This window comes from Rhincodon typus, chromosome 31 (assembly GCF_021869965.1).
Source record: "Rhincodon typus isolate 14 chromosome 31, sRhiTyp1.1, whole genome shotgun sequence".
In the NCBI taxonomy this organism is placed as follows: domain Eukaryota; kingdom Metazoa; phylum Chordata; class Chondrichthyes; order Orectolobiformes; family Rhincodontidae; genus Rhincodon; species Rhincodon typus.
Window position 1 is genome coordinate 22,775,242 of NC_063362.1, and position 18,191 is coordinate 22,793,432.

General features: G+C 44.3%; 1 protein-coding gene across 1 annotated transcript in view; it reads right to left on the minus strand.

Moving 5' to 3' along the window:
* Window positions 1-2,969, minus strand: part of LOC109917266 (EF-hand domain family, member D2) — a 32,833-nt gene extending 29,864 nt beyond the window's left edge. The window contains exon 1 of the mRNA XM_048614894.1: window positions 2,641-2,969. Coding sequence (XP_048470851.1) covers window positions 2,641-2,927 — 287 coding nt within the window. The 5' untranslated portion in view covers window positions 2,928-2,969. The remainder of the gene's footprint in view (window positions 1-2,640) is intronic.
* Between the last annotated feature and the right edge of the window lie 15,222 nt (window positions 2,970-18,191).

The window sequence follows — 18,191 nt, forward strand, 5'->3', positions numbered from 1 at the left end:
AAACGTCAGCTTTCCTGCTCCTCTGATGCTGCTTGGCCTGCTGTGTTCATCCAGCTCTACACCTTGTTATCTCAGATTCTCCAGCATCAGCAGTTCCCACTATCTCTGTATGTTTTATGTTGTTTTACTTGCAAGGTTGCAGCCTCCTCAAATACTAGGCTGTCAAATCTTGCTCATCATGGAACTCTGTGAAGATCAGAGTACTTTGAGAATTCAACCAAGATGCAGTAATAACATGAAAATAGCATATGTAACTGGGTTAAAATGGAGAGCACTGTGTTTATTTCCAAGTGTGAGGGGTCTGTTCTCTGATCACTGCTCTGTCCTTATCCTCTACTTGTGCCACTCTCTTCCCTTATGAGCCAAATTCTCTCTTTACCCTGCACTCTACAGGATCTCCTAACCCTCCCCATCATTGCTCTGTCAACATTCCACAACTCTGAGAACTGTTTTGTAATCGTTGCTAAGTATGTGAAAGCTGAACCTCAAAACAAGCTCAGACTGTGTGCACTGTTCAAACTTCACTGTCCTCACTCATAGGAACTGTGGAACCTGTAAAGGTGCAGGGATCTTGCTGATCGCACAGCACGCTCAGCAAATGTTTGAAGGAGTGAGGACTCTGCAAGAACAGGTTGAAGCATACTCTAACAGCTTGAACATTACTAACTGCCTTCTGTACAGAAAAGCCTGGACAGATTAAACTAAAATCCCACCGGAACCCACTCAATCACCTGTTACACCCTACACAAGTTGCCGTATCTTGGAACTAGCATCACAGTTAATTGGGGACAGAGGAGGATAACTTTGAAGAACATTCATTTGATGGCCCGGCTCCTTTTATTCATGTTTTGAAATAATTATTTTCTCACAACCAGGGGACAGCCTTCCAGCCCTGTGAAGCTGTGCATGAACTGCCATGAAATGTAAATTTTAATCAGTACTTCAAACAGTTCGCAACAGTTCAAAAAGCAGCTTCTTTCCTCCAAGTTTAATTTGATGGACTGAACTGCAGCCTTTAAAATGGGAGCTGTGCAACACCATCCAACACAGAAGGGAGACATCATGCCATTTGGCCCATCAAACCCATGTCAACTCTCTGTACAGCAATCTCGTCAGTCTCATAACCCCATTCCATCCCTGCAGTCTACTTCCCTCAAAAGTTTTTCTAGTTTCCCTTGATCTTTAACATGCACCAGATCATGGAAGTCTCAGCTCAACATCTCCATTGGAAGATTGTACTGCCGGCAGCACAGCACTCCCTTGGAACTGCATTGCTCGACCTTGCCTTAAAAGCTTCTGATTCTGAAGCAGGTATCAGGCCTGACGCTGCTCCTTGTGGGACCGCCTTACATCACCCTTGTTATTTCGAGTGTCAATAACTGAACCGTGACCACCAGTGAATCACCCTGGTATTAGGGAGCCCAAAATGCTCTGTGAAACCCAAACCCAAGTTTGAAACGCGCGCAATCGAGAGTCACGCTGTTCACTGTGGTCCGAGTAGACGCAGTTGGGATAAACAGGATGAGGGAATGCTGAGGACAGACTCCAATTTCCAACAAACGCAGTCCATAGTTCGGGCAGTGTGCTTCCATTTCGCAGCAGCGAAGAGTAACTCCACTGCAAACACAATATCTTTTTTTTAAACTAAAGGGGAAGGGAAGGGCATTGAGTCAATTCCCCTGTTCGCTTTGCTAATAATTACACTTGGAAGACCTGTGGAGCGGTAGGACCCAGCAGGGGTCACTAAACTTATCAGCTGCACGGTTTAAAGATTAATTTTCAGAGACCTCAACGTCTCCGAAAGGAGATCCTGAAGATCCCGACCTCTCGATCCTGCCAGCTCTGTATATTTGTTAAATTAATCACCGTCGGTTTCTGTCAAAGAACATATTTCTGTCAACGGGTTTGTAAATGATAGTGTCAGACACTCCGCAGGGAATGAAGCTTCCATTCATAAAATTAACACCGCGGGAGGGGGGGGGGGGTGATTCATAATGGGTTTCACTGCGAATCTGAAATCGACAAGAAATCCCCCGGACTATTGCAATTTAGAGGGGAGGGGACCCCAGAAAATCCAGTTAATTACAGAAGGGTCCTATATACACCTTCTCCCCTTTTACAGTGGGAGGGGGAACAATGCATACAGGACCCTGTACCCGGCGGGTTAGGGAGCTAGAATGATACTTACAGGTGGCGGGAGGGGGGAATCCCCTAGTCGGTCAGCAATGGGTAGGGGGGATCCCCAAGATTTGTGAATGGGGAATCCAGGGGTAGGGTAGGCTGGTTAATCCAGGGATGGGGTGGCTACTATAGGAATTGTGGAGGTGATCCTGAAATGATGGGGGGCAACCTAGGGTGGACGCGATCCCGGGATTAGGGAGATAGGGGGATATTCCTGGGAAGGAGGATCCTGGGATGAGCCTGTGATGATTCTGAAATGGGATAATCCTAGGATGGAGGGGGGGGGGGGGCAATGATCCCGGGACAGGGTGATCCTGGGATGAGGTATGATCCAGGGATCGGAGGACATGGTGATCCCACGGTCAGTGTTGAGGAATCGGCAACCGAACTGGCTTCTCGCCTGCCTCCACCCAGACCCTACCATCCGATCGCCAGCGCCCCGTGCCCCGGCTCACTCACCGCCGGAACATGCTCTCCATGTCTCGGATCTGCTTGCGGGAGAACTCCTTGAACTCCGTGTACGGGTTAAAGACGCGGAGGCTCGGCTGCTGCGGCTCGGCGGAGCCATCGTTCAGCTCCCCGCGGCGAAGCAGCTTGGCCGAGAGCTCATTGTCCGCCGCTGCGGTCGCCGGCTTCTCCTCGGCGCCTTGTTCATAGCCTGAGCCGCACTCAGGCTCCGAGCCGGGCTGCTGATCCCCGATGTCCAGGCGCCGCTGCAGCTTCGCCGCCAATTCATCCGAAGCCATGCCCAGTTCCAGCTACTCCCTCTCACTCTGCTCTCCCCAGCGTTCAGGCAGGGAGTGAGAGGGCGGGGGCACTACAGACCCGCCTACCCCAACTGACTCCGCCCACAGAGCCGGCCCCGCCAATAGCAGGCCCGCCTTCCCCATTTGACCCCGCCCACAGAGCCGGCCCCACCCATATAGAACCCGCCTACCCCAACTGTCCCCGCCCACGGAGCCGGCCCCGCCTATGTAGGACACGCCTACCCCAACTGTCCCCGCCCACGGAACCGGCCCCACCTATATCAGGCCCGCCTACCCCAACTGACCCCGCCCACAGAGCCGGCTCCCACCTACATAGGACCAGCTTACACTAACTGTCCACGCCCACAGAGCCGGCCCCACCAATAGCAGGCCCGTCTACCCCAACTGTCCCCGCCCACGGAACCGGCCGCGCCCGTAGAGGACCCGCCTATCCCAACTGACCACGCCCACAGAAACGGTCCCGCCTATAGCAGGCGCGCCTGCCCCATTTGACCCCAACCGTTCCCGCCCATGGCTAAGTACAAAACACACGGGCCCCGCCCACAACACGGTCCCCGCCAACAGAGCCTACCCCGCCCACCTACACGGTCCCCGCCCATAGCCATAGGCCCGGCCCACGGAGGCAGGCCCCGCCCACACCCTGGTCATTCTTTGACCGGTCCGCATCCACTGTGTTAACCCTGGGATTCCCTCCCCACATTCATCCTGCCCCTTCAGCCCCAGGTTACACACTCAGCCTCATACCACCTGGACCTGCCACGTTCCTAGGCAGGCCTGACTGCCACAGGGAGATGTTACTGGGTGTAAAGTTTACATTGGCTGAAGCTGCAAAGGGGCAATATTGAAATGGCCTATTGCACATCATTTCATGGTAGTCAGTAAAAGTGATTCAGTGTCAATATTGGTGCAGAATGGTGATCTGTAAAACAAACAAGGGCAGGACTTATACAATTAATGCCCAGGATAGTGTTGTAGAACAGGGGTTCAAGGATGTAATTCTTTGAAGTTTGCATCACATATAGTTAGGGTGATAGGGTGGTTAACAATCCATTTAGCACACTTGCCTTCATTGCCCAGACTTTTGAGTTAGAACATTATGCTGAGATTGTACAAGATGTTGGTGAGGCCTCTTCTGGAGTGTTCCAGTTCTGGTCACCCTGTTATAGGAAGGATATTATTAAGCCAGAGAGGGTGCAGAAGATATTTACCAGGATGTTGTCAGGAATGGAGTGTTTGAGGCTGGATAGCTGGGACTTTTTTCACTGGAGTGTAGCAGGTTGAGGGGTGACCTTATAGAGGTTTATAAAATCATGAGTGGTATGTATAAGGTGAATGGTAGGCGTATTTTACCTAGGGTGGGGGATTTCAAGACTAAGGGGCATATTTTTATGTTGAGAGGAGCAAGACTTAAAAAAGACATGAGGACAAATGTTTTACACAGAAAGTGATTTGTATGTGGAATGAACTCCCGCACGAAGTGGTAGATGCGGGTACAGTTACAATGTTTAAAAGACATTTAGATAAATACATGAATAAGAAGTGTTTGGAGGGATATCGGCAAAGTGCTGGCAGGTGGGGCTAGTTTAGTTTGGGATTACGGGGGATGTGGACTGGTTAGACTGAAGGGTCTGTTTCCATGCCATATGACTATATGACTGTTCATTCTTGACTTCTGGGGCATTGCGTACAGTTCAAATTACCCTAGTACTTCTGAGGATGAGCCTTATTAGATATTGGGTAGAACAGTGGAGAGTCACATTTTGAGGAGCAGTGTGAGCTGTGCCCAGCTCCTCTCCTGAACTGAGCTCAAAGTAGCCATTATTTGTTTTTATTTATTGAGGGGCAGATGATTAAATGGATCAGGTCTAATATAGTCTAATCCAGCAGAATCCATCCAGTCAGACCTTTCATTAATCTTAGGGGCTAAACTCAGAAGCATCTACCTTTGAGCTTCCCCGGTACAGTGTTAGTCCTTGGACACAAACTCGGGGGAAGGAAATGGGAATCTGGGGAGGTCATAGGTTGCTGTTGGTATTCCGGACCCATTGGAAAAGGTGCAGAACAGAGTTCAAGGAGCCAGGAGATTAGACGTCAGAGATCTGAGGACTGGGAGCAGCAGTGATCAGGATATAGAATCCTTACAGTGTGGAAACAGGCCTTTCAGACCAACAAGTCCACACTGACCCTCAGAGTATCCCACCCAGACCCATCCCCCTATCATCCACACATCCCCAAACACTACGGGCAATTTAGCATGGCCGATCCACCTAACCTGCACATCTTTGGACTTTGGGAGGAAACTGGAGCACCCAGAGGAAACCCACGCAGATACGGGGAGAATGTACAAACTCCACACAGACAGTCACCCAAGCATGGAATCAAACCCAGGTCCCTGGTGCTGTGAGGCAGTAGTGCTAACCACTGAGCCACCGTGCTGCCCCTAAATGATGATGATCACCTTTTCTTCAGCAATCCCTGAGGCAGCTAGTGCTGGGAATCTCAAATGCAGTTAGGGACTTGAAGCGGTTTCCTTGTTTGCATGTGTACACAACAATGTCTGGTTCAGGAATGAATAAAGGATATTTACTCATTATTAAACAACATGGTAGACAGTGTACTTCCATGTCCTGCCATTATGGAGATTTATGACACCATGCAACAAAATGTTGACCTATTTAGTGTGTAGACTGCTCATGAGAAACAGGTGACTGTAGGAATCATGAAATCCCTTGAAGAACAATATATAGCAGCAGTGTCCTGCTTCTCAAGGAGATTAAATTATTCACATTAATTGCAGTAACAGGATAGGGTCAATGTATTTATTTCAACCTGATTGAATTCAATGCAAATCCTTTTTATTTAGGTTTTCAACTACTAAACTCCAATCTCTATTCAGCAAGCATTATCATGGATGCTAATTGTCAGTGACATCTAATTCATCTAAAATGTGTCAGAGTTTAGATCCAATCTGTTCATGAAAATTCAGTTGGATATTGAGCAGCAATGAGAATCCCTCCATCCATTGATTTAACAGTTGACCAGAACTGTTCACTATACTTAGCAGGGATCATTATTGTCTACCTCTAACTCTTGTATTACTGTTTCCCACTTGGTTAGCAACGGCTGGTAATCTGCAGGAGCCAGCCCACTTCACTGGGGAGGTGAAGAAAGCATTATTCTAACCTGCCTGAATAAATTCAGTTTCCTGAATTTTGAGGGTGGAATTTCATGCCATTCCACACTGCAAGTTTGGTGATGGGAGGACATTAAATAAGGCAGTAGATTGGGAATGAATGCTCATCCGAGTAGGAGAAAGAGCAGGTGCTGTGTTTGTCGGTGTGTATGGTTTAGTGGCCCAGGATTGGGAGGGGTTGTGCCACTGAACAACATAGCCTGTGAGGAGTTAGGGTATGGAATGCATTACTGGGAAATATCATGGAGGCAGATTCATTTGAGGCATTCAAGAGGTCATTGGATAACTATTTGGATGGGGAATAAAGAAATGATGGAAGAACTAAATAGGTGCGTTGCATCTGTTTTTGCAATGGAAGACACCAGCAGCATATCAAGGACTTCAAGAGAAGTCAGGCAGAGGTGAGTGTAGTGGCCATCACTAAGGACAAGATGTCGGGGAAGCTAGAAGGTTTGAAGGTAGATAAATCACTCAGACCAGATGGACTACATTATAGAGTTCTGAAGGAGGATAGCTGAGGAGATTATGGCGACAAAACAAAGCTGCTGGAAAAGCTCAGCAGGTCTGGCAGCATCTGTGAAGGAAAAAACAGAGTTAATGTTTTGGGTCCGGTGACCCTTCCTCAGAACTATCCCTCCTCCTGGACACCTCCCTCTCCGTCCTTTTACCTGCACTCGATCTGTTCATTGAGAACTGTAGACGTGATATTAGTCACATCAATTTCTCTGCCCCTCTCACCAAATCCAACCTATCTCCCTCTGAACTGACTGCACTCCATGCACTCATATCTAAAAAAAATCCTTCACAGATGCTGCCAGACCTGCTGAGCTTTTCCAGCAACTTTCTCTTTGTTCCTGATTTACAGCATCCGCAGTTCTTTCGGTATTTATTGAGATCATGGAGGCATTTGTGATAATCTTTCAGGAATCACTGGAGTCAGGGAGGGAGCCAGGGTCTTGGAAAATGGCTAATGTAACAACCCTGATTAAAAAGAGAGGGAGGCAGAAGACAGGAGACTACAGGCGGGTTAGCCTGACCTTGATTGTTGGTAAGATTTGAGAGTGCATTACTAAGGATGAGATTGCAGATTACTTGGAAGTGCATGGTAAAGTAGGATGGAGTCAGCACAGCATTGACAAGGGGAGGTCATACCTGACAAATCTGTTAGAATCAATTGAAGAGGTAATGGGCAAGTTAGACAAAGGAGAGCCAGTGGATGTTATCTATTTGTATTTCCAGACGGCCTTTGATGAGGTGTCATACGGGAGATTGCTGAATAAGATAAAAGCCCATGGTGTTAGGGGCAAGGTACTGGCATTGGGGATTAGCTGACTGGCAAAAGGCAGTGAATAGGGATAAAGTGGTCTTTTTCAGTTTGTCAACTGGTGACTAGTGGAGTTCCGGAGGGATCCATGTTGGGCCACAACTATTCATGTGAAACATTATACATTCCTGGATGAAGGAACTGAGGGTATTCTTGTCAAGTTTGCAGATAACACAAAGATAGGAGTAGGGGTAGGTGGTGTTGAAGAAGTAAGGAAGCTGCAGAAAGACTTGTACAGGCTAGGATAGTGGGCAAAGAAGTCGCATATGGAATACAATGTGGGAATATGTGAGGTTATGCACTTTGGTAAGAAGACTAAAGCGTAGACTATTTTCTAAATGGGGTGAAGGGCTTTAGAAATCTGAAACACAACAGGACTTGGGAGTCCTAGTTCAGGGTTCTCTTAAGGTTAGCATGCAGGCTCAGCTAACAGGAAGGCAAATGCAATGTGGGCATTCTTTTCAAGAGAAGAATTATAAGAGAAGAAATGTATTGCTAAGGTTGTGTAAGGCTCTAGTCAGACCACATTTGGAATACTGTGAGCAGTTTTAGGCCCCATATCTAAGGAAGAATGCGCTGGCACTGGAGGGGGTCCAGAGGAGGTTTACAAGAATGATCCTGGGAATAAAAGACTTGTCATATGACGAGCAGTTGAGGACTCTGGGTCTGTACATGGTGGAGTTTAGACGGATGAAAGGGGATCTGATTGAAACTTACAGAATATGAATGAGATGCCTGGATAGAGTGAACGTGGAGAAGACCTGTAGGAGAGACTAGGACCTAAGAGCCAAACCTCAGAGTGAAGGGATGACCCTTTAGAACTGCAATGAGGAGAAATTCCTTCAGCCAGAGGGTGGTTGATGTGTGGAATTCATTGCTGCAGAAGGATGTGGAAGCCATATCATCGAATGTATTTAAGATGGAGATAGATAGTTTCTTGATTGGGTTCTTGATCCCAGCGATATGTCCACCAATGACCAGTAAGTGCCTACAGTGGGACTTAATTCAGTGGCCTTTGCCCCTCCCCCAATGCAGGGATCTTAGACTCTCCAGCTGTTAAATGAGATGCCCATTGCTTCCATTAAATACCACTTTAACCTTATCAGAGTGAGAGGGGTCAATGAAGGAGGACACATAATGTCAGCATCAAGCATTGCAAACTCAAATATTTAATAGAGAGTAAAGCTTCCTTGATACTGAGCCATGAAGGATTCCCAGCTCAGGTACACAAAGGTTAGATTGGAACTCACTCGAAACCACCCTATTCAAATCTCCCAAGTCCAGATAAGATGAAAGACTAAATACAGAATAAAGCTGCCTTTACTCTGCTCTATCAAACACTTCAGGTCAAGAACAGCTAGGTCCAACTGCAGAACACTGTCACTGGGTCAGACTTCTGAAATCCCTTTCCTAACAGCCCTGTGGGTATATCTACATGCCAAGGACAGTTCGAGAAGGCAGCTCACCACCACCCTCTTTAGGGCAATTAGGGATGGGTTAAAATGACAAATTTCTGGCTGATGGTGGCAGAGAGAGAGGGACAGAAAGAGAGAGACAGAGAGAGAGAGAGAGAGAAGGGCTTTATATTTGAATGCAGAGAACATTTGAAATAAAGTGCATGTAAATGGCATTGATTAGTTGGGATTATGGAGACATGGCTGCAGGGTGACCAGGAAAGGGAACTGAACAGCCAGAAGTAGTCAGTATTTAGGAACGACAGACAAAAAGGAAAAGGTAATGGAACTGCAATACTGGCTAAAGAGGACATAAACACAATATTGAGGAAAGGTTTTAGCTCAGGCAGTGTAAAATTTGTGTGGATAGAACTGAGAAATACCACGAGACAAAAAAGCAGTAGTGGGAGTAGTATGTAGACACCAAACTATACTGGTGATTTTAGGAATGGCATTGAACAGAAAATCAGAGATGCACATGGTAAAAGTAAACCTGTAATTGTGGACGACTTAAATCAGCATATAGATTGGGAAAATCAAATCAGTCAGAATACTAAAGAGAGGGAATTCCAAAAATATATACAGGATGGTTTTCTGGACCAACTAGAGAAGATGCCATCTTAGATTGGGTATGCTGCAATGAGAAAGGAATAATTGGTAATGTAGTTTTGAGAAACCCCTTGGGGATGAGTGACCATAATAAGATAGAATTCATCAAGATGGAGAGTGAGGTAGTTGATTCTGAGATTAGGGTCCTGAATTTTAATAAGGGTAACTGTGATGGTATGATATGTGAGTTGGCAGTGAGAGACTGGAAAGTGAATGACTGAAAGGAATAACAGTGACAATGGCAAACATTTCAAGAGCGAATGGGTGAGCTACAAAAATTGTTTAATCTTGACTGGCTGAAGAGTGCAAAGAGAACAGTAGCTGAATCATAGCTCATGAAGGAAATTAGAGATAGTACTCGATGGAAAAAAAAACCCGTACAAATTGGCAAGAAAAAACAATAAACCTAACAACTGGGGACAGAATAGAAGTCAGCAAAGAAGGACGAAGGGATTGATTAAGAAGGGCACACTAGAGTATGAGAGTAAGCTTGTGGGGACATTAAGAACTGATTGTAAAAGTTTCTATAGGTATGTAAAGAGAAAAAGATTGGTGAAAACTAATGGAGGTATCTTACAGTCAGAAACAGGGGAATTTATAATGGGGAACAAAGAAGTGACTGATGAACTAAATACATGCTTCGCTTCTGCCTTCACTAAGGAAGACACAAATAATGTACTAGAAATGAAAGGGAACACAGGATTTAATGAGAGGGAGGAACTGAAGCAAATCTATTAGTAGAGGAATGATGTTGGAGAAATTGATGGGATTGAAAGCTGATAAATTCCCAGGCTCTGATAATCTATATACCAGAGTACTTTATGGAAGTGGCCTCAGAAATAGTGTATGCATTGTTGGTCATCTTCCAAGATTCTTTAGATTCTGGAACAGTTCCTACAGATTGGAGTTAGCTAATGTAACCCCACTATTTAAAAAGGGAGGTAGAGAGAAAATGGAATGAATGTGACATTGGTAGTAGGGAAGATACTAGAGTCCATTATCAAAAATTTTACAGAAGAGCACTTAGAAATCAGTGGTAGAATCAGATACAATCAGAATGGATTTTTAAAAGAGAAATCATACTTGACAAATCTACTGGAATTCTTCAAGGATGTAACAAGTAGAGCTGATCGTGGGGAGCTAGTGGATATGGTTTATTTGGACTTAGAATCATAGAATCCCAAAAGTGCAGAAAATGGCCATTCAGCCCATCGGGTCTGTATTGACCCTCCGGAGAGTATTCCGCCCAAACGTCGTAACCCCATATTTGCAATGGCTATCCCACCTAGCCTGCACATCTCTCAACACCATGGGGCTTTCGACAAAGTCCCGAAGAAGAGACCATTACGTGAAACTAAAGTGCATTGGGTTTGGGGGTAGTGTATGGAAATGGAGGGAAAATTGTACAGCAGACAGAAAGCAAAGAGTAGCAACACATGGGTCTTTTTCTGAATGGCAGGTCGTGACTAGTGGAGTACCGCAGGGACTGGTGTTCGGATCCCAGATCTTCACAATATTTGTTAATGATTTAGATGAGGGAACTAAATATAATATTTCAAAATTTGCAGATGACACAAAGGGTGAGCTGTGAAGAGGATGCAGAGATATTGCAGTGTGATTTGGACAGGATGAGTGGGAGGCAAATGCATGGCAGATGAAGTATAACATGTATAATTGTGAGGTATGGATAAACTTTGGTAGAAAAAGTAGGAAGACAGATTATTATTTGAATGGCTATAAATTGAGAGAGGGAAATGTCCAATGAAACCTGGGTGTACCAATCACTGAAAGTATGCGTGCAGGTGCAGCAGGCACTAAAAAAGGCAATCCATATCTTGGCCTTCATAGCAAGAGGATTCGAGTACAGGAAAAGTGATCTCTTACTGCAATTATGCAGGGCATTGGTGAGGCCACACTGGTGCATTGTGTGCAGTTTTGGTCTCCTTATCTGAGGAAGGTTGTTCTTGCTATAGAGGGAATACAACGAAGGTTTACCAAGTTGATTCCTGGGATGGCAGGACTGACATATGAGCAGAGATTGAGTCGGTCAAGATTGTATTCACTGGAGTTTAGAAGAATGAGGGGGAGTCGCAAAAGAACCGATAAAATTCTAACAGAACTAGACAGGTTAGATGCAGGAAGGATGTTCTTAATGGTGGGGGAGTCCAGAACCAAGGGTCATAGTTTAAGGATAAAGAGTAAACCTTTTAGGATTGAGATGAGGAGAAATTTCTTCACCCAAAGAGTGGAGATCCTGTGGTATTCACTACCACGGAAAATGGTTGAGGCCAAAACATTGTGCGTTCTCAAGAAGGAGCTAGACGTAACTCTTGTGGCTAAAAGAATCAAGAGATATGTGGGCGAGAGTGGGAATAGGGTATTGAACTCGATGATCATAATGAATTGCAGAGCAGCATTGAGGGATCGAATGGCCTACACCTGGTCCTATCTTCTATGTTTCTGTGAGAGGGACACTCGACATGGACAGACTCCACTGTGGACGGATGCCTTCACTTTGCCTTCCGCGGGAAGAGGTTTGAAGAGTAACGTTGTTTGGAGAGGTGGTGGTAGGAATGGGACGGGAAGCTTTCTCCCCACTCTCTCTCCAATCTCCCCCCTCAGAAATCTGGAGGTCACACTCTCATAAAGCCAATCGCAGTCATAATGCTCCTGGGTCCTTTGTACAAAATAGCTGCTGTGTTTGTTCCATTCCTTTACAAAATAAAGTGAGATTTTTTTTTTAATTAAAAAAGAATTATTCAGGAAAAAGATAAATAAGTAGCCAGTGATGCCTACATAGCTTGAAAAAAAGTTTTACAATCAGAAGGAATGCAGAAATGGAACATTTTTCTCTGGGGTTTTCGATTTAAGCACATTCAAAAGTGTTGGCAACATATGAGCACTGTATCCAGGACAGCTCAACTTCAGAGTTTAGTTCTCATTTGATGGCAGTGCTATATTCTGCTGATATGCAAACCCACCAGGAGCACAGTTTTGTCCGTTATTATTCATTCAAGTGCAAATAATACATATAACCATTGTCTCCCAAAAATGCACTGATGAATCATACTCTTTCAAACTGAAAGTGACAAGAAATGATGCAAAGTATAAAGAGAAAAATAAACAAATCCCCTGCAAAGGTCGGTTGAGCAATATTCATGCTTTCAATTCCCTCCAAATTATTCAGTTGAGTTCAGGCTTATAAAAATCAAAAAGGCAAAATGGTTCTGAAAAGCTTTATCACAAGAAACTATCAAGATACTGTCACAGTTTGGACAGTAAATGTCCCATCCAGCTGCCACTCTGCAACATAACGCAGATTTTAATTCAAGGTAGCAGCTCATGCAAGACTGAAAATAGTTCCTGCATTCATCTCGATTACTCCTGGGAACCACCTTGACTTCCACATGTTCAAAGTGCAACTCTTGAATCACAAAAGCAACCAGAGCGCATGCCACGGGGTCTAATGTCCCTTTCTGTAATGTGCACAGTGAAACTGGGGGAATCTGCACTTTTGGGGAGGAGGAATTTCTGTGTCTGCCTCACAGCGACATTCAGATTTTGTTTAAAATAAACTTTCGTCATTTCCAGGAATAAATCAGGCAACAAGTGCTGCAGAGGCCAAAGAGTCAATCCTTACGTGCAGATAACTAACCAAACAGGAGAAGATTTGAACTTTAACCAGGTTTACTGATAGAAGTATTCCAGATACTAAATTAGTGATTCAAAATGGGCCATTTTGGGAGTTGAATAAACACTGCAGGGCACAGCAGGAGTAATGATCATCAGAAACCTAGGGAACAGGCCCCAAAGCAAAGGCAACAAAGCAGCTGGGGAATGAAACAGAGATTAAAATTCCATCACTGCAAGACAAAGACTAGAAATGAAAGCCCCTAATATGAAAGGGGCAACACAACTCCAACATCATGTTGAGAAATACGACGAAATCCATCTGGGATAGAGTCCACACCCTATCAATAGAACCGCTCTACATTAATGAAGATCAGTCTCCAACTTCATTAGCAAAGAAAAGACCACCATTTAGTGTGAATGTTGTCCAAATTAGATTTAGAAAAAAAATTGAGCATTTTTTGCATCAATCTGTTAAGGGATGTTATGACACAGTTCTGGGGCAGGTAAGACTTGAACTCAGAATAGCCCAGAGGTAAAGGACAAAGCATCCCACCCAGACCCATCCCCCTATAACCCACCTAATCTACACATCCCTGGACACTACAGGACAATTTAGCAAGGCCAATCTGCCTATCTTTGGACAGTGGGAGGAAACCAGAGAACCTAGAGAAACCCACACAGACACAGGGAGAATGTGCAAACTCCACACAGACAGTCATCTGAGAGTGGAATTGAACCTGGGTCCTTACTGCTGTGAGGCAGCAGTGCTAACCACTGAGCCACTGTGCCACTCTAGTTGTAGTAACATATCTCAACTATCTCCAGTGATAATTTGCCAATTTTTAAAAAATAGTTATTTCAATTCATTGCAATGTGAGGCTCCAGATCCTGTAGATGTGTTACATGAGGTGTTAGCAGATATTATAAGATGTACAATAATTGTCCATTTTTAACCACATTAGAACTGAAACCCAAGTATCAGCCATTCATTTCTCTGAAGTTGATGTGCTACAAAGATTGTCCCTTCAGAACTTTTTCTTCATCGCAGGTATGGACAATTGAACATACGCTTCTAACCAAGCAGGCCACAGACTTGAGTCTGGCACTCCAGCACTGTACTGATGGGGCACTGCAATGTTGGAATTGCTGTATTCTGAATGGTATGTTAAACCAAGGCCCTGTCTGTCCTCTAAACTGAATGCAAAAGATCCCATGACACTTTTGTGAAGAACAGCAGAGTTATACCCCTCAATCAACACAACAAACACATATTAACTGATTATTATCACATTACTTACTATCTGTGGGACCTTATTTGTGCAAATTAACTGCCCCATTTCCTACATTACAACAGTCACTGAACTTCAAAATTTTTTCTTTGCGATGTTCTATGGTCACAAAAGACCCTACATAAATGCAAGTCTTACATTTTAAAAAAAAATAACAAATTCTTATTGCTTCATGGATTTAGTATTGTAAAGAATTGTAATGAACTGAAGTATTTACCATCCAAATTCGAATAATTGCTGTTTTTGATTAACTAGAAGAGTCTCCTTGTATAACTGGATATTTGTATGAGTTATGGATTCCAATCATTTTTATACTTGTTTGGGTCATGATCCCACTAACAATAGGATTAGGTGGCACAGTCTAGCAGCTCATCAGCTGATTTTCTGGCTCACAGCAACCACACGCACCTACCCACAACACTAGTTGCCGAACCTGCCGCTGACCCAAATCAGCCGGCTAACATATTGCTTCACCCACATCCATTTCCTGAGGGTTGGTGTGGGCTTGTTGGGCCAAAGGGCCTGTTTCCACACTATAGAGATTCTATTACTGCTACATTCTGAGAACCCTCAACTTTCTAAATATTACCTAGACCCTTTGTGAACAACACTGAGATTGATAGGAGGGTAAATTAAGGAGGAGCAGCTGGGAAAAGCTTGAGACTGTGGGATGTTTGAGTGTGTTGACCAGTTCCACACTTATTCCAAACATGGTGATGACATCTATTGGCTCTTCAAAGATCTTGACTTCTTCCTTTCCCCTGTGGACTGGTGCAGTTGAACAGTTGAGAACATCCAAGGTTGGTTTCAAATGCCACAGTGCAGGAATACAATCTGTTGTTACTTTGTTATTGATTTAATTGACTAATCACTGACTCCTTACAACACCAGGTTATAGTCCAACAGGTTTATTTGAAATCACAAGCTTTCAGAGTGCAACCCCTTTGTCAGGTGAAGTGAGAGAGCAGAGCACATAGACCCAGAATTTATAGGCAAAGAGATCAAAGGCAGAGAGATCAAAGAATCATACAACTGGTGTAAGTGGAGTGTTGAAATAATAAGTCTCTGCAGGTGACCAAGAGTGTTAGACGGTGTGAGTAAAGTGTCAACTGCTAAACAACAAAATGAGGCAGAAAGTTAATGGCAAAAAATTAAAAATAAGGTGTTGTTGGAGACAAACTAAATGGTTGGACTAACATGATAGGTATAAGAGTTGCATGCCTAGGGTCTAACCAAAGTAACAGGTAATCCAAAGCTGTACAAACAAGTTAAGCGAGAGAGATCATAACCATTTATCAAGGTGATGCTGTCAAAACAGGACTGGAAGGAAGGTTTTACAGATTCAGAACAGTGTGGTGGTGTCACATGTAGCATAACATGAGCCTGAGATCATGGTTGAGGCCATCTTCATGGGTAAAGTGCTTGGCTCTCAGCCTCTGCTTGGCGACTCTGCGTTGTTGTGTATCTCAATGTTTGCCTTGGAGGACACTTACCCGAAGGTCAGAGGCTGAATGTCCTTGACTGCTGAAGTGTTCCCCCATTGGGAGTGAGCATTCCTGTCTGGTGATTGTTAATTGGGGAACACTTCAGTGGTCAAGAACATTATATAATGTCCTCAACCCTCTGATCAGATACTCTCCCACACTAGTGAGACACTGAGTACTAGGGTAATTAGGGATGGGCACAAGATGTCAGCCTTGCTAAGAACACCCACATCACATGAATGAATACCTTTGTAAAAACTCGACTAGGATTTGATCTTCAGTTGATCAGCCCATTGAATTCTGCACCCTCTTCCCTAGCTGTGAAACTGTCCATCAGTAAATCCCCTTCATGCACCCTCCCTGAATTTTCCCCTATTGTCTAAGCACAGACCTGGATGTATATGACCACACTAATTTTAACCGCTGATTACCACCCTGTCGAGACCTGCTTACCTCCTCCAGAACCACTCACTCCTCTAGAATTAGTCCAGAATGTAGCAATAACCAACAGATTCTTTTCTCTATCAGGCCAACCTTCTATTCTCCTGACTAGATGCCTAATTCATTGCTGACCATCCAAGCTACATTTCTGGCTAAATAATACTGTAAGCAATTTCCTCTATGAGATCCTGACCCCTCTTGCTCCCCTTAAAATCTACATCAACACCTGCACTTCTGATTAAAAAAATGCTCTTGATGGAGAATCAGTGACCAAGGGACATAGATTTAAGGAAAGGGACAGGAGGCTTAGAGGTGATGTGAGGAAAAATGTTTTCACCCAGAGGTTGGTGGAATCTGGAACTCACATTTGTAAGGGTGGTGGAGGCAGAAAACCTCCTAACATTTAAGAAGTGTTTAGATATGCACTTACAATACCAAGGCCTGAAAGCCTATGGGCGGTGTGCTGTAAAATGGGATTTGAATAGTTAGATGGTTGTTTTTGACCATCATCAATGCAAAGGGCTGAAGGGTCTTTTTCTATGTTGTAAATCTCTCTGACTCTAGGACAGACCCCTCCACCCTCACTAACTGACAGGATAATCTCACTCTGTCTGATGGGACAGTCCCTTGATGTCTGACAGGATACTCTCATTTGTCAGAGAGAACAGTCTCATTCTGTTTGACAGAATGGCCCCGCACTATTTGACAGGATACAGTCCACTACAGCACAACGATAAACACCATACTGCTGTGCAACAACTTTCTGCTTGGGTCACAATTTCCTGATAAAAATAAACTAGTTTGCAAATCCTTCTACCACAGATTAGTGACTCATTTGTGCAGCAATTTGCTGAGGTGGTAAGTTTAATTGTTGCTTTCCTTGGCTATAAGGGAGCTGTACTGTTCAAATTATTCCTGAAATATAACTGCGTCATATTCCAGAAGGTGCCTGACCCGCTGACATTGGGAGCACTGTTTCTGGGATGCTATAGTTGATGTAGGGAAATTTAAAAAAAAGGGGAAAGAAATGTAGACAGAGTTTCTTCTTACTGCTGAGAATGACATGCATGGAGTTTTTGGATAAGGTCAGAATAAGAATTGTGTTGGATGATTGACACGGCACATCAACAATCACTGTTCTGTCAGCAAGAGGTGCCACTTGGGTAAAGTACCAGAGGGCACATTGTGTACCCACAGCTCAAGAAGGCACGCTCAGGTGTGAATGAGGCCAAACAGAAACAACACAATGTTGGGGGGCACTAGTTGTATAGACACAGGAGGTAAGTGCCCACATAATGTGTGATTTGTTGGTATATGTAAGGGTTGTTGACATGTCCATTTCAACTAATCCACCTGGAGTGATATTGGTATAAATACCACTGCTGACAGATCAAGGTCAGGTGTGTTCCTATGCTGGTCACACAGAGACCTTCAAGGCCGTTTTAACTTCAGGAACCGAGTGGGGCATGGATGAAATCAGGCTGAAGGCTCTTTTTGCAGCCTGCTCAACTTTTCTCTGCATTTAACAGACAGCGTGTAAACTGGAGTTCAGCCTGTTCCATTCAGGACTCATGGTTTAAGATTACTTTGTCGTTTTGAAGATGCTGCCTGTACATTTTTATTTTTAAAGCATGCACAGTGTTACACAGAATGTTCAGCACAGAAACAGGCCAGATTCTTCTGTCCCTTTCTCCCTCCTATCCTTCACTAGCTTCCTTCTAAACGCACGTCATAGAATGCTAGAAGCTGCTTCACAGGAGTATTATCAAACAAAATTTGAATGGCCACCTGAAATATTAAACCAATTGACCACAAA